The sequence below is a fragment of the Mauremys mutica genome, chromosome 1 (assembly GCF_020497125.1).
Source record: "Mauremys mutica isolate MM-2020 ecotype Southern chromosome 1, ASM2049712v1, whole genome shotgun sequence".
NCBI classification, from domain to species: Eukaryota; Metazoa; Chordata; order Testudines; family Geoemydidae; genus Mauremys; species Mauremys mutica.
The window spans coordinates 162,674,485-162,701,964 of NC_059072.1; the positions used below are offsets into that span (position 1 = coordinate 162,674,485).

A 27,480-nucleotide genomic window follows, 5' to 3' on the forward strand; every position below is an offset into this window, starting at 1 on the left:
AGGAGCCACGCGGCGAGCCCAGGCTGCTGCCCCCCCCCACGCGCCCCACGCGGGGAGGAAGAAGGACCCAGCGCTCTGCTGCCCTGGTGTGTTCAGCAGTGGAGCCGGGGCGGCTCCAGGCACCAGCACCGGGAGCGTGTGCCTGGGGCGGCAAGCGGCGTGGGGTGCTCTGCCGGTTGCCGTGAGGGTGGCAGGCAGGTTACCTTCAGTGGCTTGCCTCATGCCTGAGGAGGGTCCGCTGGTCCTGCGGTTTCGGTGGACCTCCCGCAGGCTGCCACCGAATCCGCGGGACCGGGGACCTCCCACAAGCAAGCCCCCGAAGGCAGCCTGCCTGCCGTGCTTGGGGCGGCAAAATACCTAGAGCCGCCTCTGAGGGAAGCACAGCCCCGTCCCGCCTACCCCCAGCTGTGCTGGGTGCCCAGAGGCTAGAGGGGATAAATATCCAGGTAGACAGATCCCCCTAGTCTCTCTGTCTCTGTCGGAGAGCTTCTGCCATGGGCACCAGCAGCTCTAGCAAGGGACCTGCCTCGCTCAGGGGCTCCCCCGGTGCAGACCTTCAGCTGGGGCACAGACAAGATACCCCGGTCCCTGGAGCTTATCTTCTGCTCTCTTTAAGGGCGGGGGAGGGGGATATGGAGACCAGACTCTTAACTCTGCCCCTAGACTGCACTGAGGTGCTTGCAGTACAAGCTGGCTCCTATCCCATCCTGGGCTGCGGGCTACCGTGGGACACCTGCCCAGGTCAGTGGTTCCCAAACTTTAACAACCTGTGAACCCCTTTCACTAAAATGTCAAGTCCCTCCTAAAAATGAATATTGCCAGGGGTTTTCTCCTTTACCTGAGTATAAATTATAAAAGCAGTGATCTTGGAAATATAAGATTTGTTATGACATGCTTATTACACGCTATTTATTATTTATCATTACAGTATTTTTATTACATTATGAAAATGGCAATACTCTTCCAAGATCTCACTTTCATAGCTTGTATCACTTTGACTAATTAATATGGGGGACTTTTTTAGTCCCCTCTGAGCTGCTCCCTCCCCCATTTCTGGCCTGTCTTCATGCTCTGGCTGGGTTCTCCAACAGCTGTTCTGTCTGGCCTGTAAGATCAATATTTCCAGTTTTTCTTTTGTGCATTTTTTGGCTGACAGTCTTTTGTCTTGCAGCTTAAACAAGATGAAACGGAGCTCATCTTCCAGTGGTAGCAATGGCCGGCCTGCTGCCCATTAGAGTTCAGGACGCAAGTAGAGCTGGTCCACATACACCTGAAGCAAGGTATGTGCTGCTGATAGCTAAGCACACTTATGCTGATGTAACTGAGAGGAGGAGGGTTGTGATTATTTGTTGTGGCCTTGGTGTGAAGAGATTCACTGTTATGATAAATGGCACCTGGATGTCTAGTTCACATCTAATCACACCTCTGAGTGTCTTAGTGATACTGATGTAAATTTCTAGTGTAGACCTGGCCTAAAGCTAACATTGTTTCAGATGAGTGGCACTGGTAGTACCTCCTGTAAATTCCACTTGTGTAGGCAGGTTCATGGAAACAAGAACACCACAGTGACTTCACTTAACAGAACACTGTCCTTTTTTGCTGTTTTGACATATAAAGAAGACCTAAAAGATTTGTTTTTTTCCTCAAAGGCTCTTTTTTTTATTAGATGTTTTCATTCATTAGATTAGAGTAGGCACCTAGGAATTGTGCACAAATGCTATGTTAATGAGAATCATGTAAGTGCATAGGAAGATTGCTATCCTGTATGAGATCACTGTAGCAGGTCTGAGATGCTTCAGAGGAATATGTATGAATCCCTGTAATGGACAGTTGTGGAATAACCTGCCTGTGGGGCAGTTTTTTCTTAACTGCCTTCATTGGATGGTTGGTTTATGCTTTGAAGCATGAGGATTTTATAGTTCTTGTACACTTTGATATCCTATCCAGTGTGATTCTGGGTGTTCTGTAAATGCTAAAAGCACACAGCACGTGATCCAAAACAGTTTAAACTTCTCTGTTTGGTTTCAGGACAAGTGTTTCTGGAGTGTCACAAAAGACTCCATGGGGCTTTTTTGCTGGTACAGAAAAGTTAAAGGATCCCAGGCCACTTCATGACAAGGCTTACATCCAGCAGTGCACCCGACAGCTCTGCGAGGTATAGCTGGGTTCCCACCCACTGTTCCATCAGTGTCTGCCGCATCTACTTATAACGATGTTGTATTCTAACTGCAAACATGGGATGCTGTCATCTTTGGCAATAAATTGGTTCTCTTATAGCATTAGGATTGTACATGTGATACACAGAAGATACAACTGGGATAGCTTGTGATTGGGTGGAAAAGCCATGTGATAAGCAGGTTTCAGATTGGGGAGGAAAGTGGTAGTGCTCTAATCAGGTTATGCCCGCAATCCCAAAATAGCTGAGTATTTTGGCTAAAATGAACAGTTGATATTAAAATTGCCATAATTAGACCTGAGAATTAACACTGTGTAGAGATGAATAGGGCCAGTTTGCATCTCTCTCCTGCACTTTAGTAAAGCAGCATGGGATTGAGTCACATTTGGAAGGTTAGCACCTAGAAGGGCAAGAATAATGCCATATGATTTCGTGTTTGTTTTTTAACTGAAAATTTAGATATTGCAGATACTGTTGAGACATCAGAAGTGCTGGCACAAAGAACTTCTGTTCAATCAGTCACTTTTTCAATGAGTTGTTTACCTTCTGAGGACAACAATGCTACAATTATCATTGTTGTATACTTAACAGAGAGCATATACAAATCTCAGTTTGTTCACTTGCTCATCCGACATGAATATATTTTTTCAGAGCCTCTCTATCTCCCCCATCTGAATGTTGGATTCTTCCCAAAATGTGTGGCTGTAACAAGGGAGAGTTCTTGGTATTTTCAATTTAAAACACATTCAAAATATAATGATCAATGTATGTATTGATTTCTTATAGGAGAAATGAAAATTTAGTGTTCCTCAAGATAAATGCTGACGTTGACCTCACTTTGGTCAATATCTGATTACTAGTCTGTATTAATCTTTGTGTCTTCTGCCTTTCTTCATTTCTTGTGGAGAATGGCTATGCCCAGCATATGTCTGTGAAATCTCTCCAAACTCCATCTACTAAGAACTTTTTCAGGATTTTTGCTTTTATATATGCTTTTTTGTGCTCTTCTTATGAACTTCCTGATTCTAAAATTGAAGAAGAGATCCCAAAAGTCTTTAAAGAACTTGGGTATGTACCAGAGCTGATCAGAGATTGTATAAAGTGGACACCCTTATGCTCAAAGGGACAGAATCAGGATAAAGATTCGGATAAAAAAATTCTGAAAACAACAAAAAATTGGTAACACTTTATCTTTTTTTTGAAGGTCCCCACTGTTGAATCCAGGCTCTGGTGTCTGAACAAGGCACTGGTTCTCGTGTCAAACCCTGCAATGGAACCCAGGTGCCCTGTTGGTATACAAGGTACCAAATCCTTTCAATGAAGGCATTGCCACCAGGTCACTGCAACTCTCAGACTCCATGACTGTCTGACTCCGCTCAGCCTCTGGTTGTTTTTTACTTTGTTCCCTTAGGGGTATCCTGCTGTCTTCTAGTATTTCAACCTCAACATTTTCTTCCCCCTTTAAGCGTTTGAATTGGCTCCATTTGCTGGTGTAGGTTCTAGCTATTGCTAGGCTGCAGTGTTCAAGAGACCCTAGAAAATGCTTGAAGCTTGTACAAGGGCATCTTCAGGCTAAATATCATAGCTTAAAACATTCGTTTCTCTGTATGACTTCAGAGTTACAGATACTTCGTTTTTAAGGCCAGAAATGAGCATTAGGTTATCTAATTCAACTTCCTGTGTAACACAAGTGATAAAATTTCACCCAGCTACCCCTGTATTGAGCTCAATAATTTGTTGGACTAAAGTATATCTTTATTACTGGTAAGGCCAAAACTATGAAAGCTGAAATAACTTACTTTCACCACATCTATTCTATCTTTTGCCCTTCTTTTATCATAGACAGTGAAACTAGATGACTCTGTTTTACTTTCTGGTTCTCATGCACTAGTGTAATGCTGTGATGTTTGGGTTTCTGATATTGCAGGGAAATATTCTGAAGAATATATTTGCTTTTTCACACAATCAATGCCTTGCATCTAACCTACTTAAGTTTCTCTTTTCAATGCACCTATGCCTGACTAATCACAGTGTGGATTTCTTCCAGAATTGGTGAAATCCCTGTTAAATGACACAGTGGGTTTTGTCATTTCTCAGTGATTTCAGATAGGTTGTACTTGAGACAGGTTTCCCTCTTTTCTCCCCCCCCCCCCCACTCCAAGCCCCTTTGGTGCCACGTGGCACTGGGGTACTGCTGAGCCTGCCTGACCCACTCAGCTGGGCTCCCTTTCACATTGTGGGGCTGTGATAAGTTGCCAAGCTCTCCAAGCTTGCTCTGTCACCAGCATACACACAGATAGGGACACACCCAGCTGCAGCTTCACACACACATGCTGAGATCAGCTCTGCATGAGAAGGCTCAGTTAAGGCACTTCCCAGTTGCTAAGGCACGCACCCCGCTCTGGAGCGTAAACCCAAAATTATACCATCTTGTGCTGCACAGGGAGCAACTGTACATCGTAAGGTCATAAAATTCGCTCCTCCCTCAATGTGGAGAGAGAGATGCAACAACTTTCTCCCCCAAGTTATAATTTCCACATACTGCCTTTAGACGAAACAACAACAAGTTTATTAACTACAAAAGATAGATTATAAGTCAGGGGTGGCCAACCTGAGCCTGAGAAGGAGCCAGAATTTACCAAAGTACATTTCCAAAGAGCTACAGTAATACATCAGCAGCCTCCACATCAGCACCCTCCCTCCCCTCCCAGAGCTTCCCACCCACCAGCAGCCCCGCTGATCAGCGCCTCCCCACACCTCCCAATCAGCTGTTTTGTGGCATGCAGGAGGCTCTGGGGTTGGGGGAGAAGTGAGGGCATGGCAGGCTCAGGGGAGGGGGCGGGAAGGTGTGGAGTGGGGGTAGGGCCTGAGCCAGAGCCAGAGGTTGAGCAGTGAGCACCCCCCGGCACATTGGAAAGTTGGTGCCTGTAGCTCCAGCCCCGGAGTCAGTGCTTATACAAGGAGCCGCATATTAACTTCTGAACTCTGGAGCCACGCGTTGGCCACCCCGTTATAAGTGATAGCAAATAGATCAAAGCAGATTACCTTTATAAATAAACGAAACCCGCAAACTGAGCTTAACACATTAGCAAATTCTCACCCTGAGCGATAAACAGGCTGACAGATTCTTAAGGCACAAGGTGCCTTGGCTTTCCCAGGTTTTCATACACAGGCTAAAATCCCTCTAGCTTTACATAGCCACCAAGCTGCCACCAAATGGTAATTATGTTCTACTCCTCCCTTGTGTCCATCATGTCTATTTAGATTGTTAGCACAGTGGGGCCCCATTCTGGGATGGTCCCTAGGCATTACGATAATAAAAACGATTAAAAATAATAATAAAGTAACCAGCAACCGTCAATCAGTTCCAATTGATGGGTGCCTTTAAGGCACATGGTTGGGGTGAAGAGCACTGTCTCCTGTTACCAGTCCCTTTGAGCCATATCTTCATTCTGCTGAAAGGAAGCTCATCAAAACCTCAGATCACCCTGTTTCCCCACAACAAAATTTCACATCATTAAAAAGCTGGTATCAGCAAAACAATAGCAAAAGCTCCCAGGCGGAATCTATTTTCACAGCCCATCTAGGGGCTGATGACAACCCAAAAGGCAAAACAATTTTCATAAGAACAGCTGCTATTAGCAAGTCTTACATTTGCTCTGCTGTCCTGCAGAGGTCAGAATTGGACAGCATGTTTACTATGATTTCATAGTCCTCTGGGTGGACTACCAAAGTAGGAATGTTTTAGATGGAAATCTGAGAAGAAAAAAAAAAAAGATTGCCATCAACATCTGGTTTCACATTCACCTCTTATCTGGCATGGTTTCTTTTAATCCCTTGCCATGGTACAGGGGAATACGATCCTCTACCATTAAAAGAAATTAAGCACCGTCCGGTATGTGATTTGAGATTTGCTCCCTTAATAGGAGGACTAAGGCTAATGGAATCTGATTATAAATTGAAAAGCGACAATGGAAAATGTTGCAAATATTCTCTCTTCCCTTCAGCCCCGATATGGCTGTTGCCCATTTCTTGATTATTTTTCAATTTTATTTTATTTTTTGTGGGGAGCGAAGGGAGCAAAGGGAGAAGAGATTTCTTTCTGGATTGCTCTTTAAGAACTCTTCCTATTTCAATTGGTCGTCTTTATTGCAGCTTCTTAAGCCAAGATATTAGCTCTATCTCCTCCTTCTCAAATAGAAGATCTGTACGTGATTCTGTGGTTTTCCCATTCCAAGGTACACGATGAAGCTTTTTATAAGACAAAATATTTTGCTGTAACTGGAGCCAAATAATTGAAGACCGTGATGTAGCAAACACTGACTCCCTACAACAGAGTTCCCTAGTCAGTATGTTGCTTTATTTCTGTTTTGAAGAGCCTCTCCATGCTCATTGCATACACGTGGCAGTACTTGTAGATTTTCAGCCTTGGGAATGTTAGCAGCTCAGCCTCATTTACCTCATTAGCATCAGCATGTGAGCTCATCTTCCATGCTAAAGCAGGGCTGGACCTGATCAGCATTTGGATGGGAGACCTTGAAAGAAAACCCAGTGTGCTGCAGAAAGTGCTGTTGTTTAATAGATGTTACATTTCCCTCATGTCAGCACAACGCTGGGACATTAGTTCTGTTGCTGTAAGTGATGTCTTTCAGCAATTATTAATGAACATAAAACTTAATACCTGTAAGGGGTATATGTCATTCTTTGTAAGGGTGTTCTCGCCAGTTTCCTGCCTCAATTCAAACACAGGGTTAATGGCATCTTGCCCAGCCAAATTCCACCCCACAATTTTGATTTGATGTTACTATTCTTCACTTTCTGTCATAAAACGGTTAAATTGCTGAGCAGTTTTGTACAGCTGCTATATTCAGCCTCAGAGATGATTGCATTGTAGTATAAGTGTAAGACTGTAGTATTTTCATTTGGAATCCTTCAGGATGAAACCCGCTGTATAAGTGTAGACTGTAGTATTTTCATTTTAAAGTTAAAGCCAATTTACAAAAGAAAGCATACTCTTAAAGGAGACCTGCAGAGGATTTTCTTTTTAAAATTGTGCTCATATTCTTCTTTCTGCTTCTTTCTGGTTTATAAGGAGGGCTAAAGGTTTTTTGAGAGGAGTGATGGGAAGAAGGGGCTTACACTTTTTCTGAAACTTTTTGTACATTTGAATCCTCTGAAGTTTCAAATGTAATCTTCCCTCGTTTCCCTGGAGGCCGTTCTGGTTTCTAGTCCTGCCTGTACCAGTGCTGCAAGCGGAATACATTTCTTACATCCCAGGGCCCCAACGCTCTCCCCGTCCCCTCCCCTCCCCATGATCCACCCCCCCTTATCCGCGGGGGGGGGGGCTCTGTCCTCCTCCCACTGCGCTGGCGAAAGGAGCAGAATGTGGGACTGCTGGACAGCCCTGTGCCCGCAGCTCCTCCGACACGGCTCTACCACCCCAGTCCTTCCACGCAGGGTCTCCTCCGTCTGTAAGTGTACAGCAACAGTCTCTCCTGGGAACCGCAGCAGGGAAAGGAGCAGAATGTGGGGCCAACAGGCGGCTGTACCACCCTCAGCCCAGCCCTGTCCTCTGGCGGCGCTGCTGTATAGATGGAGGAGACCCTGCGTGGCAGGGCTGGGGGTGATGCAGTACAGCTGCGCCAGAGGAAGGAGGTGCCGGCCACCCAGTGTGTCGTTCTGGTACGGCGTACCAGCTATAAACATCTTGGTGGTATGGCATACAGGATCAGACCGCCCTACTTGCACTGCTGGGACTAACCTGCTTATAATCAGGCACCGGGGTTTATATACACGCACTGGGAGAACTAGGCACACATCTTCTCCTTCCTTTTCTGGGCTGACTTTGGGCACAGCCCCAGACTTCTGGATCTCGAGGTTCAGCCGTTTTTCCCTCACCAGCTCAGTAGCTGGTGCACCTTTACTGCTCACAGAAGACTTGAAGTTTTTTGTGGGCACTTGAACTGGTTCTTTTCCCTTCCCTGCTGGTCTTTCCTTGTAGGCTCATGTCTCACAGCTGCCTGGGCATTTAAGATGATATGAGCTCCATGGTGACCAGGAAGTCAGTGAGAATACAAAGTGGGGAGAGTGTGACTGATACACAGAACAAGAGGGATAAACTCTTTACAGGCAGGCAGGACACATTGTTGGCATCAGCAAGGTGCTATGGAATGAGTTGCCCTGCTCAGTCATTCTGACTGAACGTTGCTTTTTGTGTATGGAAAAACATAGCTTTCCAAAGCATATGAAATGATCTTGGATCCATGCACAATGCATGCTGGACAGAGGCCACTGCAGAGTCTCAATTTCTAGTGCAGCAGTGTTTATTTTCATTAGGTAGCAAGGAACCTTTTAGGCAAGGGAGATCAGGTTCAGAAAGGCCATTCTCTACTGGAGCAAATGGAATAACTTGTACTGAATAACGTACTCAAGAAAGTTAACCTCTTGTTCTGTTTGTGAATTATGTGTGAGCATCTTATTATTTATTTGTATTACTGTGGTGCCAAGGAGCCATGAGAATGGATCAGGACCCCAGTGCGCTGGGCACTGTACCAACACAGAACAAAAAGACTATCCCTTCCCCAAAGAGCCTACAATCTCAGTACAAGACAAGATAACAGATGGATACGGACAGAAGGGGCACTACAGGAAAATAATGAGACAATACTGGTCAATATGATAGGCAGTTATCTCCGCATACCAGCTGCCTAACCCTTGTCAAGTTTTTTATAGGCTGTTGCGTTCCAGGGAGGCCCCGGCCCTCCCAGGGTGCTCTGTAAGAACGAGGCCCACACACACTGTGAGTTATTGGCTTTAATGAAGGTAAAGTGACACATCCGCAACGGGGACTCCAAGCGTTGCTGTCACGGAGGTGGGTAACCCAGCGCCCTGGAGCTCGGCTTGGTACGGAGTCCAAAAGCAAACACAAAGCATGCTCATATTTATACAAACAGCAGCAAACCAGCTCATACATAATGCAATAGGAACTCTCCACCCTCCGGGGCCGCCCCCTTGGGCAACAGCTTAGGGGCTTGCCACGCAGCAATTCCAGCCGGTTACGGCAGGTTGAAACTAGCATGCCATGTCCTACAATAACCGGAGGCTGAGAAAGCGGATCTGCCTAAGCTAGGCCGTAACAAAATCTTCCGTGGTTCCCTATCCTCCTACATAGGCATTAAGGCAAAGGAGACTCTTCAAGGTGTCTTTGAAGGAGGATAATGAGTTAGTTTTGCAGATGTTTATGGGGAGTTTCTCCCAAGTGTGAGGGGCAGAAGGAGAGAAAGCAGGAAGATGCTTCTTTGAAAATTTAACAAGTGCATGATGGAGACTGGGATCATGGGCCGAGTGGAGGCAAGAGTTGACCTCTCAATAGTGAATGAGAAATAGGCCATATAGGGCCTTGGCAGTAAAGGTTTGTCTTAAATTAATTCACTATTCAAAATTCTTCGCCAAATACTTTCTGAGAATCATTCTTAGTCTAGATTGCATGGGCTGTTTATGTGAGTACTTAGCATTCGCTCTTTTTCATTACGATTGAACACATCATATAGAGTTACTTCTCTTTCCTTACTGCTTAAACAGAACTCTTAGGGCAGGTCTACACTACGGGGTTAAGTCGACCTAAGTTACGCAATTCCAGCTACGAGAATAACATAGCTGGAATCAGCGTAGCTTAGGTCAATTTACTGCAGTGTCTATGCCACACTGGGTCAACAGGAGACACTCTCCTGTCGACTTTACCTTCTCCATCTCGTTCGGGTGGAGTACCAGAGTTGACGGGAGGGCAATCTGTGGTCTATTTAGCGGGTCTTCACTAGACCCGCTAAATCGACCCCCAGTGGATCGATCGCTGCAGCATCAATCCATGGTAAGTGTAGGCATGCCCTCAGATTTATGTTCCTGCTGTGCATATTCAGACTTTAAAAATTCAAACTGGTTTTCATGAATTCACTCTAATCTTTGCTATTTCTCTAAACATTCCTGTCAACAAACTCATTTCCTAGAATATTTATGCAAAGTGAGAATACAGGGGGCACCAGTGCTTTTGTATTAAACTCAGCTTTATGGAAGTGAATAGTCACGGAAGATTTCCCCCTAACTCTAGTCTCTATGCTAGCAATATAAATCTAAATTTTGGTGAGGGGTAGGGAGGAGGTTGGAATTATTTAAATTAATACCTGGAGTCAAGCTGGTCTGTGCTGCAGAACAGTTAAATCAGACCATGCAATCTTCTAGGGACAGCAGTATAATTACAAATGAGAACGTGAGGAGCAGGCGATAAGGCCTGGTCTACACTACGTGTTTATACCGAATTTAGCAGCGTTAAACCGAATTAACCCTGCACACGTCCACACAACGAAGCCCTTTATTTCGATATAAAGGGCTCTTAATACCGATGTCAGGAAGGAGTACAGATAAGGGGATTAGCGCTGAAATTGGTATTGCCATGTCGGATTAGGGTTAGTGTGGCCGCAATTCGACGGTATTGGCCTCCGGGCGCTATCCCACAGTGCACCATTGTGACCGCTCTGGACAGCAATCTGAACTCGGATGGACTGGCCAGGTAGACAGGAAAAGGCCCGCGAACTTTTGAATTTCATTTCCTGTTTGCCCAGCATGGAGCGCTGATCAGCATGGACTGTAAGGGAGATACTGGATCTGATCGCTTTATAGGGAGACAAATCTGTTCTATCAGAGCTCCGTTCCAGAAGACGAAATGCCAAAGCATTTGAAAAAATCTCCAGGCTATGATAGACAGACGCCATAGCAGGGACTCAGCGCACTGCTGCGTGACAAGCGTAACGGAAAGCCAAAGAATCAAATGGACGCTCCTGGAGGGAGGGAGGGGGGACTGAGGACTCCAGCTATCCCCCAGTCCCCGCAGTCTCCGAAAAGCATTTCCATTCTTGGCTGAGTTCCCAATGCCTGAAGGGTCAAAAACATTGTCCCAGGTGGTTCAGGGTATATGTAGTCAATTTACCCCCCCTCCCACCCCGTGAAAGAAAAGGGAAAAAAATCGTTTCTCGCCTTTTTTCAATGTCACCATATGTCTACTGCATGCTGCTGGTAGACACGGTGCTGCGGCGCTGAACAGCAGCATCCTCTCCCCTTCCCTTCCCGATGGCAGACGGTACAAAAGGCTTGAAAACCGTCATCATCATCCCGTGAGTGCTCTTGGCTGTCCTCGGTGAGGTCGGCCGGGGGCGCCTGGGCAAAAATGGGAATGACTCCCGGTCATTCTCTTCTTTAAGCTTTGTCTCCTGGAGAGGCAGACGGTGCAAAAGGCTTGGTAACCATCCTCATCATAGCAGCTGGAGGCTGAGCTCCTCTCCCCCCCCCCCCCCCGCTTCATGTCTAATGAAGATTCTGTACTGCCTGGACTATCATAGCAGCGGGAGGCTGTGCTCCTCTCCCCTCCACCCTTTATTGAGTAATGGAGATTCTGTCCTGCCTGGAATATCATAGCAGCTGGAGGTTGCCTCCCCCTCATTTTATCTCACTAAAAAGTCAGTGTTTCTTATTCCTGCATTCTTTATTACTTCATCACACAAATGTGGGGACACTGCCATGGTAGCCCAGGAGGGCTGTGGGAGGAGGGAAGCAATGAGTGGGGTTGTTGCAGGGGCTCCCCCTAGAATGGCATGCAGCTCATCATTTCTGTGAGATATCTGGGGCTCTGACCCAGAGCGGCTGTGCTCTCTGGTTCTCTAGTAGACTTGCCCCATATTCTAGGCAGGACTGACTCTATTTTTAGACAAAACATAAAGAAGGGAATGACCTGGGGAGTCATTCCCATTTTTGTTCATGCACCCCTGGCCGACCTCAGCGAGACCAGCCAGGAACACCCGTGACAGCAGCAGACGGTACAATAGGACTGGCAACCGTCATCGCCAATTTCCAAAGCAGGAGACGGTGCAACAGGGCTGGTAACCGTCTCTGCTTCCTTGCAAAGGCAAATGAATGCTGCTGTGTAGCACTGCAGTACTGCGTCTGTCAGCAGCATCCAGTACACATACGGTGACAGTGACAAAAGGCTAAATGGGCTCCATGGTTGCCATGCTATGGCGTCTGCCAGGACAATCCAGGGAAAAAGGGTGCTAAATGATTGTCTGCCGTTGCTTTCACAGAGGAAGGATTGAGTGACGACATTTACCCAGAATCACCTGCGACACTGTTTTTGCCCCATCATGCATTGGGATCTCAACCCAGAATTCCAATGGGCGGGGGAGACTGCGGGAACTGTGGGATAGCTACCCACAGTGCAACGCTCCGGAAATCAACGCTAGCCTCAGTACATGGACGCACACCGCCGAATTAATGTGCTTATTGTGGCCGCGTGCACTCGACTTTATACAATCTGTTTTTAAAAAACGGTTTCTGTAAAATCGGAATAATCCCGTAGTGTAGACATACCCTAAGAGTGAATAGGTGACCTTGGGGGACAATCTAGACCACTGGTTCTCAACCAGGAGTCTGGGGCCCCATGGTGGGCTGTGAGCAGGTTTCAGAGATAACACCAAGCAGGGCCAGCGTTAGACTCACTGGGGTCCAAGGCAGAAAGCTGAAGCCCCACTGCATGGGGCTGAAACCCCCAGGGCTGCACCCGAAGCCTGAGCAATGTAGCTATGGTGTGGGGCCCCAGGCAATTGCCCTGCTGGCTACTGCCTAATGCCAGCCCTGGCCATATATGCAGAGAACAAATTCTTGTGGCACAGGTGGGCTATGGAGTTTTCATACCATGTTGGTGGGGACGGAGGGCCTCAGAACGAAAAAGGTTGAGAACCCCGATAGACATTTGTCACTTCTGAAAGCTGGTGGGATGAAATTAATTGTATTGTAAGTCCTGAAAATAACTAAATTCAGGAAAAATGGATTAGGTTGCTAAGAAAGCTACCAGGGCCCTTAGTAGACACTACAAGAATATTAATAAAGAATAATGGTACTTAAAGTGTGTGACTTTAATATAGCATCTTGTGTCTTAGGAGCTCAGTACTTTACCAAGCTAGATATTATCCCCATTTTGTATGTCAGTGTGATGGGGGTTAAAGGGCTTGATCCTGCTTCCCTTGTAGTCAACATGAGTTTTGCCATTGACTTCAATAACAGCAGGGTTCAAGCCAAAATGAGGTACACCAGCCTTGAGACTCATTGCAGGTCATACAGCAAGTCAACGATAGAGCTAGGAATAAAATTCATGGGTGAAATCCTGGCTCCATTGAAGTCAATGGCAAAACACCCCGGGGGGTGGGGGATGGTGTCAAGATTTCACCCCATGTCTTGTCTCCCAACCTAGTGCATTACACTGACTCTTTGTGGTACTGGGTATGACAGGACTTCATAGACTCTATCAAAGGATATTTTCTGGGTGGCGAGCACCAAGAGGTAGCCTGTGTACAGAAATGATATTGGGACACCAGCCTAAATAACCTGGAAGTGTAGTACCAGCCTCTGGCTTAGAACGAGGATGATGGATGTAAAATGTCAAGAGCAATCATGGAGGTGGCAATATCTAACGCAGGAGTTTTCAGCCTGTGGTTCACGGACCCCTGGTAATCCGCAGACTATGTCTAGAGGGTCAGCGAAAGGTAACTATGAAAATAAAGTTTCAGATCCCAGCAAAGGCATTCTGTTTTTCTGACCGATCAAAAGTATGTGACTACCCTAGCTACAGGTCAAAACCTGGAATTGTCGTTACCATAGAAGCCCACAGTTCACACTGTGTCAAATGCTGCACCGAGCACGTGCAACATTTATAGTTGAATTCTGTTCAGTCAGTTTTCAGTCCAAGATTTCTATGGTAGGGGTCTATAGACCACAGATTGAATTTCCAAAGAGGTTTGCATCTCCACTGGAAAGTTTTAGGGGTCTGCAAATGAAAAAAGGTTGAAAACCACTGATCTAATACAACAGTAATAGGTATGACTTAAATTAAACAAACGTAAATATTGCATTGAAAAATGCTTTGTAAACCATGAACAGTTGTTTCTTGGAGCAGCTCCATTGGGGGCAATGTCTCCTTTTGTGACTCTGTAACATCTGAGCTGGTTTAGGAAGCCCACGTGGCTTAGCCACTAAGTAACAGTGAACTGAGCAGAATTAAATGTAGCACCCCTGCTTGCTTGGAGGATGGCTTCAGCCCAGTGGCACTGAATTGCAAGGAAAGGAATGTGCATGGGTGCACTAGTGACGGAGGAAGAGAGCAGGGAGAAACTCCACCCCAAACTGGTGATGTTCTTCCCATCAGAGAAAAGAGAGGACTTGTGTGTAGTAAAGGTGCTTAACTCACATGTGGACAGTCAAGCGTCTTGGCTCTCCAGGTCACAGAGGAAGGATGAGAGCCTGCGCTGTACAATTTACCATACAAGGTCTGGCTAAGTCCTGGCGTGGGTTAAACAATCATGCAGCTACAGGGCAGCATTCCTATCTAGCTCTACAGAGTGGGGACAAGTTGCTGTGCTGGCTAACACATCATGAGGCCCAGAGGGAAGTGGTTAGCCCCCTAGTCAGTATGCAAAGTGCTGCCTTCTGCAGAAGCAGCCTGTGGGAGTCCATGACCTAAGCTCTCTGGTGCTGTGGGAGATGTGTCTTTTGTGCAAAGAAGGGATAGTCTACGTGACCTAGAGCCAGAAAGAGTGAGAAAAAAGCAGACTATTTAACAGCAGCAAGAGACTGGGCCTGGAAAAAATTAAATTGACTTAGTCAAGGACATGAAGGCATATGAATAACTCCAGAAAGGCCTAACAAAACTAGGTAACTGGGCAACAGTCTGGCAGATGGAACACAATATAGACACATGCAAGATAGTGTACACTGAAAGAGGCAATCTGCTATACACTGCTGGGCTCTGATCTACAACAGCTTTACTCTCAAGGCGGGAAAATCAGTCTTGTTGACAATGCAGTGAGGGTGACTGTTCCACACCCAGGGGTGGGCAAAAAAGGAATGAATCTCTGGCTATATTAAGACAGCAACAGTGATCATTATGAGAATGTCACTTGTGAGATGACTGGGACTTTCAAAGAAGCCCAGAGGAGTTTGGTGGCCATGTCCCATTACAATCCATTGGGAATTGGGTGCTAAACTCTGTTCGGTTCCTGGGAAATTCCAAGCCCAAGGTACTTCCTCACCTTGAATTCAGTGTCCAGCTCTGGCCACCTCCATGCAAAAAGGACATATTGGAAATGGAGAAGGGCAACAGGTGTGTTTAGGAGATTGAGGAGTGGGGTAACTCTTCCATAGGAGGAAAGGTTTGTGTCTAGGGCTATTTACAGCAGCTTAGAAAGGAGGCCAATAGAGAGCCGTGTTTCTCTCAACCAAGAGGGTCACAAAAGGCTATCAGGGGATCATGAGATGTTGAAAATTGTATTACAGTCTAAAGGAAAGAAAATCTGCCCCACGCCCCATGGCCAGCACACTGTTACCCTTCAAGGTCAGGTGACCTCTGTCAACCTCTCAATAAGTACACGAAAAAGATCATACAGGGTTAGCATTAATACATTTTTTTACTCCTACTGTTAAAGTAAAGCAAGGAAGTCATGACATTTTTTGACTTCAAATAAGGGCTCACCCACCCAACAAAGTTGAGAAATGCTGGTAGAGAAGACATCTGCCTTGTCTATTTACCTCTGTCCAAAACACATGGACAAGAGGCCCTTTGATTAAATTAAAAGATAACACGTTTGAAATGCATAAACTCGTTAGACAAAATAGCTTAATAAGATTCAAGGAAAGGTTTCAGCATATGATAGAAACCACCCTCTGCAATTAACATTAACTAAAATAAATATTACAAGGGCCAGCAAGCCTTATGTTTCAAGACAAACCAAGTACCAGCTGAGGTCAGGAGGAAATTACCCTGGCTTGGTCCATTATTGCACAATCCCAGTAGAGGCATTATCAATGTTTTGCTTCTTTTTTCTGAAACATTTGGCATTGGCCACTGTTAGAAACAGAGTAATGGAGTATGTTAATGCCTGTGCTCCCTGAAGGAGGAGATTCCACCAGTGGAAAACTCCTGAGAATGACTTGTAAGTACAGACTATAGAAAACATTTTGTGTTCAATGGGAGATCTGACCAGTTATTCAGCTTGTCTGTGAACCATCTTCCTACCCAATGGACGTCCTCAACAGATAGTGCTGCTTCTCAGGATTGGATGGATAAGGAGACACTCTGTTGATCTCTCATCCCAGCTGATCTATCCTCTATTGACCAATGCCCTTACTATTACAGTAGACTTGCAGTTGGTCAGTGGCTGTTTCCCTCCTCCTCCCCCTCCCAAAGTGGCACGGAACTAATGCCTAAAAGCAAATGTCAGATGTTTGGATTGCTGAAGTCAGGGCAGCCAGTGGGGATCTGTGAGCACAAGAGCTGTCCATGGTGAAACTGATGGCAGCAGGTCACTCCATTCTTCACAGTGCTAGTCAGTTCCCAGGATGGGGAGATGGGGAGACAAAAAGGGAAAGAGGAAATGAGAGGAATTGATCAGCAGGCAGATATGTTTGGAGGCACCCAGTGGCTATGCAGATTCTTCCTTCCCAGAATCCCATGAGGAAAGTGTTTGGTGATGGAGATCCTCTTCTGGAAGGAATCCAGTATCATCAATCTTCCCTGCAACCTGTTCCCCTTCTTCACACAGGTGGTGAGTCGGGCCCAGCTGGATTCTCACGTTGCTGACTGGAGCCCTGGTGCGAGGTCTTCACTCACTGTTACTTCATACACTGTGTTGTAGATCACGTTTTCCTTCTGCACGTAGCTGGCGTAGGGCTCCAACTCCTGCTGCTCATTACTGTCCTAGTAAATCAAAGGCCATAACTGTGAGCACCGGGACTGGATTCGTTTGGAAATAAAGTTATTTCTGGACTCTGAGAAAGTGTGACCTGAGCAACAACATGTTTCCCCTCCCCTAAATGTCGGAAACGCAGGGAGCAGGGCTCCACGGGTATCTGAATTATCACAGGCTGATGCTGTGGAAACAGCTGATGGCAGCTCTGCCTTACAGATAGAGCCATCAAGGGCAGCATGGTCTAGTGCCCAGCAGAATGGAGTGGGGCTCAAAACCGGGATCGATGCCTGGTTCTGTCACTGACCTGCTGAGTGAACTGGAGACGTTTACTTCACCTCTGTTTTCTCATCAGTGCTCTGTCTCTCTTACCTATTTGGACTATAAGATCTTTGGGGACGGCCTCTCACTGTGTCTTTGTACAATACTGAGCAAATTGGGGCCATGATCTCAGTTGGTGCCTAGAGGTTCTATTGCAAATCCGTAATCAATAATAATAAACCAGGCTAAAGCTGCAAAATAAAGTTAAGTTCCAATCTATGCTAATGAGGATTTCATGATGTGGCAGCAAAAAACAATCAATCGTATTTAGGCTCCTAAATGCCCAAACACCTTTTGAAAATGAGACTTGGGCTCCTCAGTCAGTTAAATGTTGCAATGCTGAGGGCAGAAATGCCTCAATACCTTTACAAATCTGAGCCTAAGTGACTTGCTCAAAGTCACCACAGGAAGTGTGTGGTAGATGAAGGAATTGACCTTAGCTCACTCGAGCCCGTGGCTAGCACTCTAACCACTGACCCGTCTTCCCTCTCCTTTCCTTAGTCAGCTCGCCTGTACTGGAACATGATTTGATCACATCAGAGTTAACTATTGTTAAAGTGTGGGTCTGACTCTCAGTTTCACTAAGGACTCTTTACACTGCTCTGGCCATAACGGCGCCTTAAATGGTATGTACATTACAGATCTGTTGCTTCTCATTTAGAGCAATAAGAAAAAATTTCAAAACAACTCCGTCCCCCAGCCACTTTGCTGTAAAACCACTAGGTATATCACAGCTATACTCAGCACAGATTTTCCTGGCATGATCAGGGGGAATTGTCAGAGCTGCTGCTTTTTGAGTTTGAGTCTTGACTGTGGCAGTGCACTACAGCACATGTTACAAGTCCGAATCTTGGTATTCGGAGTGCAGATGGACTCTGTCCTGCTTTTGTCAAGCAACAGTTTGTGGAACAATTGCACCTGCAAAAAGCAGGGAGAGCCCAAAGCTTCCCTTAATATATAAAACTGTTCCCAGTTACTTTGGCAGCACATCTCAGATTTAGTGACATCTTGACTTACATCCTCTTACTTACCTGCACGTTGTGTGTGGGAGCAGTCTCAGAGATTTTGGGTTAACAACAAATTCTGTGGAAGGAAAAATAAGAAAAAAAGACAGAAAAAAGTATAACAAATTCTACCTTCAGTGTTAGGCTGGGCCACTAAGACCGCACATCTTGGAGCACAAGGATCCTGCTATTGAGAGAGTCTGTAATCCACAACTGATGAACCCCTTCTTCCTCAAGTCATCAAGAAGGAGGCTAAATGTCATCTCTCAGATCCTTCCCTGGGTGGCTCTAGACTCTGATGTTTTGATCTCCTGACTCTACGTTTGTGAAGTCCCTACTCCTGCCTGTGGGAGCCCCAAACCCATTGAGAGAGCAGAATAGCGGAGACAAGATCCTCTGGAGGGATAAGAGTTTTGCCCTGAGTAAGTCTTAGGGTACGTCCATACTACCCGCTGGATCGGATCGGCGGGTAGCAATCGACTTCTCATCTAGACGCGATATATCGAACTCCGAACGCGCTCCCGTCGACTCCGGAACTCCACCACTGCGAACGGCAGTGGTGGAGTCGACAGGGGAGCCGCGGACTTCGATCCCGCGCCGTGAGGACGGGTAAGTAGTTCGAACTAAGGTAGTTCAACAAGTTGCGTACCTTAGTTCGACCCCTCCCCCAGTGTAGACCAGGCCTTACTCTATATGAACTAATCCCCTTCTGAGGGGGGAGGAGGACATGAGGCTAAGCAGTTGGAGCTTGGACTAGGGGGGAGAGGAGCTGAGTGAGGGGTTCTCCTGGAATACCACCGACACCAGGAAAGAAGGTCCCAGTTACAAATTGTCTATATTTAAATACAATGCTCCCTGCTGTTTTACCCTGGAACTGCATCCTTCCGACTCGTTTAAGCAAGGTCTGATGGAACTGAAGTGCAGCTCCAGCCAGCAGCGTCCCTCACACAACAAAGGAATAAAGATTCTGCTGCTTGATTCAGCTTTATTAACCTTCTGACAGGACAGTCGTGCTCTGTCCTCCAGAGGTTGGTGACATCTGTTTGGTAGATGCTGGCTCAAAGAAGCAGATTCAGAGATTCCGTAGTACGTAGAGAACAACTTTTACTTTGCCAGCTCTCCGTACTGACAGGAAGCTTCCCTGGAGTCAGGAGGTGGCATCTTCTGTGTCCCATTGCCACCTCCTCCACCAGTGTATCATTCACTTAGATATATTGTGCCTCTTTGTGCCACATCAGGCCACATCCTGTGTGACTGTGACAGAATCAGAGATGCTTGGATGTCATCTGATCTGATATCAAATAACACCTTAAGTTTCCTCTCAGCTCTAGACAAACTTATTCCTTAGTGACATATCATACATACCTGCCACAGTGGAGCTTACAGAAGAAAATGAAAACCAGAATGAAGAAGATGCCCAGGAGACCAGCACAGATGGCGAAACACTGAAGAAACATGTCTAATAAGAGAGAATTATGATTTTCTAAATAGGGAGAATCACCATTTCAGTTATATTTCCTCACTGATCAATTCCTTTATCGTGTCCACCTTAGGATCACAAGGTGCTTTAAACATTAATTATACCTCACAGCCTGCCTGTGAGAAGGGAAAACTGAGGCAAAGAGATTAAATAGTTTGTCAAAGGTCATGCCTGGAGATTTCAATCTGCAAATGGAACCTATATCTCCCAATGGCCAATCATGCACTATAACTACTAGATCATGTTGTTCTAAAGGACTCTGCGTATCTCACCATTCAAGAAAAATGAGGAGACTGGTGGCACCTTAAAGACTAACAGATTTATTTGGGCATAAGCTTTCGTGGGTAAAAACCCCACAGCATGCATCTGAAGAAGTGAGTTTTTTACCTACGAAAGCTTATGCCCAAATAAATCTGTTAAGGTGCCACTGGACTCCTTGTTGTTTTTGTGGGTACAGACTACCACGGCTACCCCAATACTTGTCACCATTCAAGCTATCTCTTATATGACTTCAAAGCAAAAGAGCAAGGAGAATAAATAAAACAGTCCAGATAACAGCCATTTGCTGTTCAGATTACGAGACTGTTACCCTTTTTCAGGTGTCCAGACACTAGCATGTGCTCTCCTCCCCATCTCCTTTCACAGTCCCGGTGGCAGGATTTGTATTTGCATCCCAAAAAATTTTTATTTATGCTTTTCTTTCAGTTGAACGTCTTGTCCATACAAGCAAGTGACAATTGTGACTCAGGTCCCATCAATGCCTTCCCACTCCCAATAAAGTACCACAACCCTGACCTAGAGGGGGCACCTCCAGGGAGGGAGAAGGATACTTAAGTGATATCATGATCTGGGTCATGAAGACTCAAGTCACTGACTCTTGGTCGCTACCAACTGGGTCAAATGTGACCTGGTGATGTCACCGTGAAAGGCTTCATGGCCATTGAACAGTCCCCTAACTGACCCAATCCCCCAGGTTAGACATTTGTATGGAAAGAAGAAAAGAAAAAGGCCCCACTTCAGTCTTTCTCCAGCTTTTATAGATTTCCCTCTCTAGACATTTTCTGAAGCAACCTGGAATGGTGAGCTGAATTTGCAAGGTCCCTGCCACACCCTAACCAGTCTCACTAATATTTTTTGGAGCTGGTGAACAGAGGAGCACATAGTTTATCAGTTATGAATGAAGACTAACTAGAGAAAAGCAATGTGTTCTGTTACCTGGTGGGCATTCCTTGGATTGGGTCATATTCCAAGCTGGATGAGAGACCAAACAGGTTATACTAGTCTCTTTGGAGCTGTATGTACTGAGCACAGTCACTGTCCCATCTGTGTGATTTTCAAGCTCAGTCCTGGGATCTCCATTTGGGTCCCAAGAGACCTGTGCACCTGGTTTCCCTTCAGCTGCCTTGCACACAGCGGTCCCATTGCTGTCACAGGTCAAGGTCACTTCAGGAGGGACTGCAGGACAGGAGAAAGGGGAAAGAGTTGAAGTTAGTTGGCTGCACATGGGATGGTAACTTTCCTCATTCCTACACCAGAAGAACATAGCAGAAAGAGGAGAATGGGAGTGAAGACAGTATTGCAATAAATAGCAAACATCTGCTACAGCAAAATAGATAACCCGGAGTCCTTACAGCTCTTGAAATAGGGGTACCCCTTGGATGAGAGGGTGAATGAAAACCTTAGGTGTACCATTTGGACTACCATAGATAATATCCTGAGACACGGCTTTGGGGAAATGAAGTACCCTCTCCTCACATGGCAGTTTATCCGGGTTCAGTTTGAGACATATAAGCTCTCATACACCCTCTGCTGTCAAGTTGGAACATAAACAAAAGAAAAGAACCTGTATCACTTCAGAACCAGAGAATGTTGAGGGCTGAAGTGGGAACTAGGAAAAACAGCGAGAGGAGGAAGGCTGGGAACCGCAATAAGCAAAGGTGCATTCCATAGGCCCTTTCCTTCAACTGTTTTGACTGACCAAGTTTCCCAGCTCAACCCCACAAAGTGAATGGCTGGGACCAGGAGCTCATCTATCACCCAGGTTCCACGGCATTGTCTCGTGTCATGACTCCTAACAATCTCACCCACTCCTGTGAGTTTTCTCAGGGATGGTGTGTCGAAATGGGTGTGAATCCAAAACCCCGTATCCACAAAGTTCAGCTCTGGATCCTGATCTACATTTTGTGTCATCTGCTGCTGATCTCCGGTAGTAGTTAACACAGGGGTATGTGCATATTTCTTATCCTTGGTGTGTCTTTGCCTCTCTCTTCCCCTCTGTTTTAGTTAATTTTGCAGTAGTAAATTCTTATGGTTATATCATTTAATGTAGTCTTCCCAAAATTATCTGGGCAACTGTCAGTATCTGATCTAGTCACTGCCCTCGTGTCAGGTGGGTCACCACAGTCATCCTCCTTTGGTGTGCACAAGATAATGCACTAATGATGTTCCTAGCAAATAGCCTCTTTATGGCAGAAAATGTTACAGGGTAACATAGGAAGAACTGGATGTCCCAGGGGGTTGGTAATAGGCTCCATTAGCCTTTTACTTGTAGCTCATCTGTTCTAAACCAGATCAGGTTTGCAGTAATTGAAAGTCATTACTATCCGCTGTAGTGAACCAAGCTGACCTCAGTCCTGGTGCTAACGGACTTAGTTCGCACTCGCCAATGGGCATCCAGTCCCAGAAGAGAGACCAAAGAACAATTGAACATGCGGGGACTGAGCCATCGTTATTCCTAAAAGTGGCCTCACTAAGTAGGGATTAAGGTGCATTGACTTGTTCGCTGTACATGTTCTGTGGAGAGAGGATTTCAGTCTCCAGAACTGTCATGCTGGAATTTCTCACAAGCCCTAAGGCCCAGATCCTCAAAGGTATCAGGCTCCTAACAGCCATTGAAATCAGTGGAAGTTGGGAATCTAAATACTTGTCAGGATCTGGGCCCAAATTAACCTTTGAAGAGCAGTTTCATGGGGGATGGCTTGGGCTGGGGGTGTTTGTACAGAAGCCCCTCTACCAAATAGCCAAAGATTGATGTTAACATCAGCTAGAAAAATAGCTCATGGCCAACCTGTCCAGTCATAGAAACCAGGGGATAGGTTTGTGGGGGGAAAGCAGGACCAGAATGGAAAGAAGTTGGATGTGAGGAGAGACCAGAATGAATTCACATAAGGGGATTAACCCAGCAGACATCCTGAACTCCTTAGTTTTTGGACTTCTCTGATCCTTTATTCTCAGCATTCTCCGAGGAGGGGAGGTTTATGTGTCAGGTATGAATCTGATCGTGTAGACAATTAAGAACGTCAGAACCTGTTACTTACCTAATACAGTCAGATTGTAGGTTTGATGCAAATTTCCAGCACTAGTTACAGCTTCACAGATATAACATCCCTCGTCTGTGACTGTCACTTGCCGTATTTGAAGTGCAGGATCAGTTTCAGGGCTAGATTTCCAATCCATTCTCTCACTGCAGTTTGTTCTGTCTGTCTTGTTCAGATCAGCTCTGTATGCCAGTGAGCAGTAATTTCCAGTCCTTGGTCTTATCTTCCATACTACTGATACCAGATACGCCCTTGAAACGTCACCACAGGTCAGATTAACGTTGGAACCAGCTATTTTAGACACTCTGATGTTATCTAGAAAAGATGTAGGAAGAGAAGGACACTTCAAGAGGTCACCCAGAATGTCATTATAGGGTTAGAGCCCTGTTTCACTGGGGGGTAACATCTCTAGTATTATATAATATTCCATAGTGAGCTCCCACCTCTGCAGATACTAGACCCATCTCCTTGTATCCATAGCTTTAAATGGTGACCGATAACCTGACATTTGGTTTTGCCACCAGTCCATAGGATTAACCTCTCTGCTCCCATACTCCACAAAACCTCCTCCCTACTGCAGTCACTGACAAGTTTCAGTATAAAGACATTACTGCGGCGTGGAGCCCGACTGAGATGAAAGACACAGCCATACTGAAGGAGCTCCTGGGGTAACTTTCTTTTTTTCTTCTTTTTGCTTTGGCAGCAATCATGAAACAAATGAATGATGGGGAGGAGTAACATTAGCAGTGTGCCTGTTCTGTACTGCCCTGGATGTAAGCACAAATCAGGAAAAGTTAGACATTTCTGAGCCACTTTCTGCTGCTCCATCCACAATGGGAGTTAAGCTGCCATCCTGGAACTCAGCAGAATCATAAAATCCTTGCAGGAGCTGTATGCTAAGGATTGGTCTACAAATAAAACTTATACTGGGGTAGCTATGTCAGACAGTGGTGTGATTATTTTTTACCAATGTAGCTGTGCCAGTGTAAGCCTTAGTGTAGATGCAGTTATCCTGGAAAAACAGTCAAATTTTGAAAATAGTTTCTATTCAACATATCTTTCTTCCTTTACTCCCCCCCCCCCCCCGCCGAGGCTAAATTCTGCCCTACTACAGTGGAGTAAATCTGAATTAGGTCCTTTAATTTTAGTGGCGTTATGCCAGATTTACATTGATGTTATTGAGAACCAAATTTGAATGTTTGTATTTGATATTTATCTGCTCACTTCTCTGACAAGAATTAGTTTCTACTCCTGTTAGGCCTGCAAATCCCACACAGACACAGGAGAGTGAGCTGGGGTCTATTCTGCCTTACCAAGCATTGACAAAACTCTCAGTTAAGTTCCAGTGAAATAGCCTTTACTATCGATGGTGGAGGAAGAGGAACAAAGAACCCAGCTGTATTTTCAGATCCCAGGTGAAATTTGTGGAGCTGGCAGTTAGAAAAATCCTATGACTGCTAAGCTGAGCAAATTTGTGCTGCGATTGCTGAGAACAAATAGGGAACTCCCCTCCCCCCATCTCCTTTTAGAGTTACTGCAGCGTGCAGCCAGTGCTGGCCAGAAATGGGATGGGGGCGGGGACCCTGCTGGCTGAGAGCCTGCACACAGTGAGGGCTGCGCTGACAGACCAGCTCAGGGAGTGGCTGGCCCTGCTTGCTGCAGCTTTGCCCCACCGCCGGCCTTGCACACCCACCCCCATGGTCAGCCAGTGGACCCCCCACTCACTGCTGGTGGGTGGGCAGCTGGCAAGCAGGGATCTGGCCAGCAGCAGGACCCACCAGTACTGATGGGGGAGAGCGAGGTGGAGAGACAGAAAATATGGGACAATTTGCCCGTTTTAAAGAAAAAGTCAGGACACCTGCAGGAGGGCTTAAATATGGGACTGTCCCTTTAAAAATGGGTCATCTGGCGACAACAGGCCTGGTGATCACAGGCAGATGTAGTGGGTGAAGAGCAGGTCTAACATGCCAGTAGCAATACATAATCAGCTGTGTCCTTTAATTAAAGCAGCACTGATAGTTCCAGCAGTTATGTGAAGGAAACATCCTAGCACATTCCCCTTGCCTCTATCCATAGCAGCTGCTTGGTCCCAAAGAGAAGTCCAACTTACCCATTGGTACCATGGCCACAGTGATGGTGAGCAGAACGAATGCACAAAAAATCTTCCCAACACAATTCATATCAGCTTTTGCTTTCATCGCTCACACAGCTCACTTGCTCCATCCATCCTGTTGTAAGCCCAGCTGCAGATGTGGGAAGCTTCCCTCTGTGACAGTGTGTCCTTGCCAACCAGTGTCTCTGTTCCCTCTTCCACTTCCCCACTTCTCCTCCACTCCAACTCCACCTGCTCCTGACTGATTAGCTCTTTGGAGGTGGAGGTGCCTTTTCATGACAATAGGCTTCCTGCGCTGAAAGCCAAAGCGAACATTGAGGAAACAGATTGAGCAGCTATGCCTTCTGTTCATTGGCTCTCCTCACAGTGCTGATGTGTGAAGATAAACTCCACAGCAGAGCTTGGAATGGAGTAAAAATGAAGCATATGTAGAGAACATAGTGTTGCCAAACCAAAGCACTCAAAAATCATGAGTCAACCCCCCAAAATTATGAGATTTGCCTTCAAAATCATGAGATTTTAAAAATAATTAATGTAGGGTTCTTTTTATTTGTTTTCTGGTCTTTGAGTCTTTAGGATTCACGTTTTCAACCTTTTCTCTGCAATAGCCATGAGAGCTAGAAACTTACTTTTTTTAGATTAAAGCTGAGATCTCACACAATCACATGATTCCAGGAGCTGGGGCTTTAAGAAAAACTACAAACAGCATGAGACTCAGTGTTGGCAACACTGAGACCACTGCAGGGAGCATAGGATAGGAGTCAGAGAAAGAAACAAGACAAGCTGGTACAAATAGCTCAGTGGTTTGAGTATTAGCCTGCTAAACCCAGGGTTGTGAGTTCAATCCTTAAGAGGGGCATTTTGGGATCTGGGGCAAAAATCTGTCTGGGGATTAGTTCAGCCTGAGCAAGGGGTTGGACTAGATGACCTCCTGAGGTCCCCTTCCAACCCTGATATTCTATGAAATTCTGGTATTTATGTGAGTTTGGCTGTTTTCTTGCACCAGTCAGAATTTATGATCAAATATTGATGATCAGAGTAGTAACATTTAATGTTTTATATCTTTAAAGTGCTATGTAGATAGGATCGAATTGAGGTAAGGACGTCTATTATCCCCATGTCACAGGGTGACTGTCCCCTTTAAGGAAAGATGTTCCCCAGCTGAACCAGATTAAGGGGGTGGGGGTGGTCCTTGGTGCTATTAAAAGTGAGAATGGGAAATCTCTCAAGAGAAAACTCTCCTATAGCTGGTACTGGAACATGCCTAGAGAAGAGAGGGTTGGGCAGGTATCCAGGGCTTGGGGAAGAGAACTGTGAGAAGGCTTGAGTCCCAGACTGGGGATGAAACCCCAAGCGACTAGGTACAAATTTGGTGGGAAGATGTGGTGGTAAGAAGGCTCTGCATCCTCTCCTATGGAGCAGATCCAGGATGGAGAAAGAGAATAAGCTGCTGGAGCCTGGAAGTAGCTTTCACGGTGGGCCCTAGGGAAGGGAGCAAGAACGTGAGGGAAAGAAATCCCAGGGGTCACTAACTTGCTAAGAGGTCAGGGGGTAAAAGGGAATCTGGAAGGAAGAAGGAGTTCTCAAACCAGTGGGACTGAGAGTGAGCGGTGGGAGCACTTGTTTGGCACCACTCTGGTGAGTGTCTGAGGAAAAAGTAAACCCTGATGGGGGCAGGATTTGGAGGGGGTCACTATTTAAGTATTGATGGTGGTGAAGAACCTTGTTACAGACAGTGAAACCTCAGAAGGGGTGGGACAAAGGAAGGGGCCTACCTGGAGGGCCGGGTACTCCTACAAACTGGGAACGATGCTGCTGGAAGAGGGTGTCCGAGAAGTGAGGGATTGTTACGTCCTGCTTTACAAATGGGGACACTGAAACGCAGGGCCGCCCAGAGGGGGGGGCAAAGGGGGCAATTTGCCCCGGGCTCCGCAGGGGCCCCCAAGAGAAGAGCGGAGGCTCCCGCCTCCACCCCTCTCCTGGAGCCTCAGCGTCTCCGTCGGGGCCCCTGAGCCCCGCCCCGCTCAGAGACGGTCCCGCCCCGGCCCCGGCCCCAGCCTCTTACCGAGCACGTCTCTGGCGGGGCCTGAGCTCCGTCCTGCTCAGAGCTGCGTAGTGAGCGGGGCGGGGCTGGGAGCTCCAACGGGGCCTGAGCCCCGCCCCGCTCAGAGCGCCGTGGGGAGGGGGCGGGGCAGCTGCCTCCGCTCGGCGTGGAGCTCACAGCCCCGCCCCCTCCCCACGCGGCTCTGAGCGGGACGGAGCTCAGGCCCCGCCGGAGACGTGCTCGGT

The 27,480-nt window shown here is 46.4% G+C and overlaps 1 protein-coding gene and 1 long non-coding RNA gene across 2 annotated transcripts; one reads left to right on the forward strand and one right to left on the reverse strand.

Annotated features, from left to right (window-relative positions):
- Window positions 1–21: 21 nt before the first annotated feature.
- LOC123366944 lies at window positions 22–4,842 on the forward strand. Its single transcript, XR_006578231.1, has 4 exons — window positions 22–86; window positions 1,172–1,280; window positions 2,029–2,155; window positions 3,381–4,842. It is a non-coding gene; the product is annotated as an uncharacterized LOC123366944 (long non-coding RNA).
- An 11,203-nt stretch (window positions 4,843–16,045) lies between these two features.
- On the reverse strand, window positions 16,046–25,276 carry LOC123352164 (cell surface glycoprotein CD200 receptor 1-A-like). The gene is made up of 5 exons (XM_044991989.1): window positions 25,189–25,276; window positions 23,079–23,393; window positions 20,977–21,216; window positions 19,647–19,660; window positions 16,046–16,967 (listed from the first exon to the last, which is right to left on the reverse strand). Exons 1-5 carry the CDS (start codon window positions 25,274–25,276, stop codon window positions 16,839–16,841), a joined length of 786 nt encoding a protein of 261 aa, XP_044847924.1. The 3' UTR covers window positions 16,046–16,838.
- Between the last annotated feature and the right edge of the window lie 2,204 nt (window positions 25,277–27,480).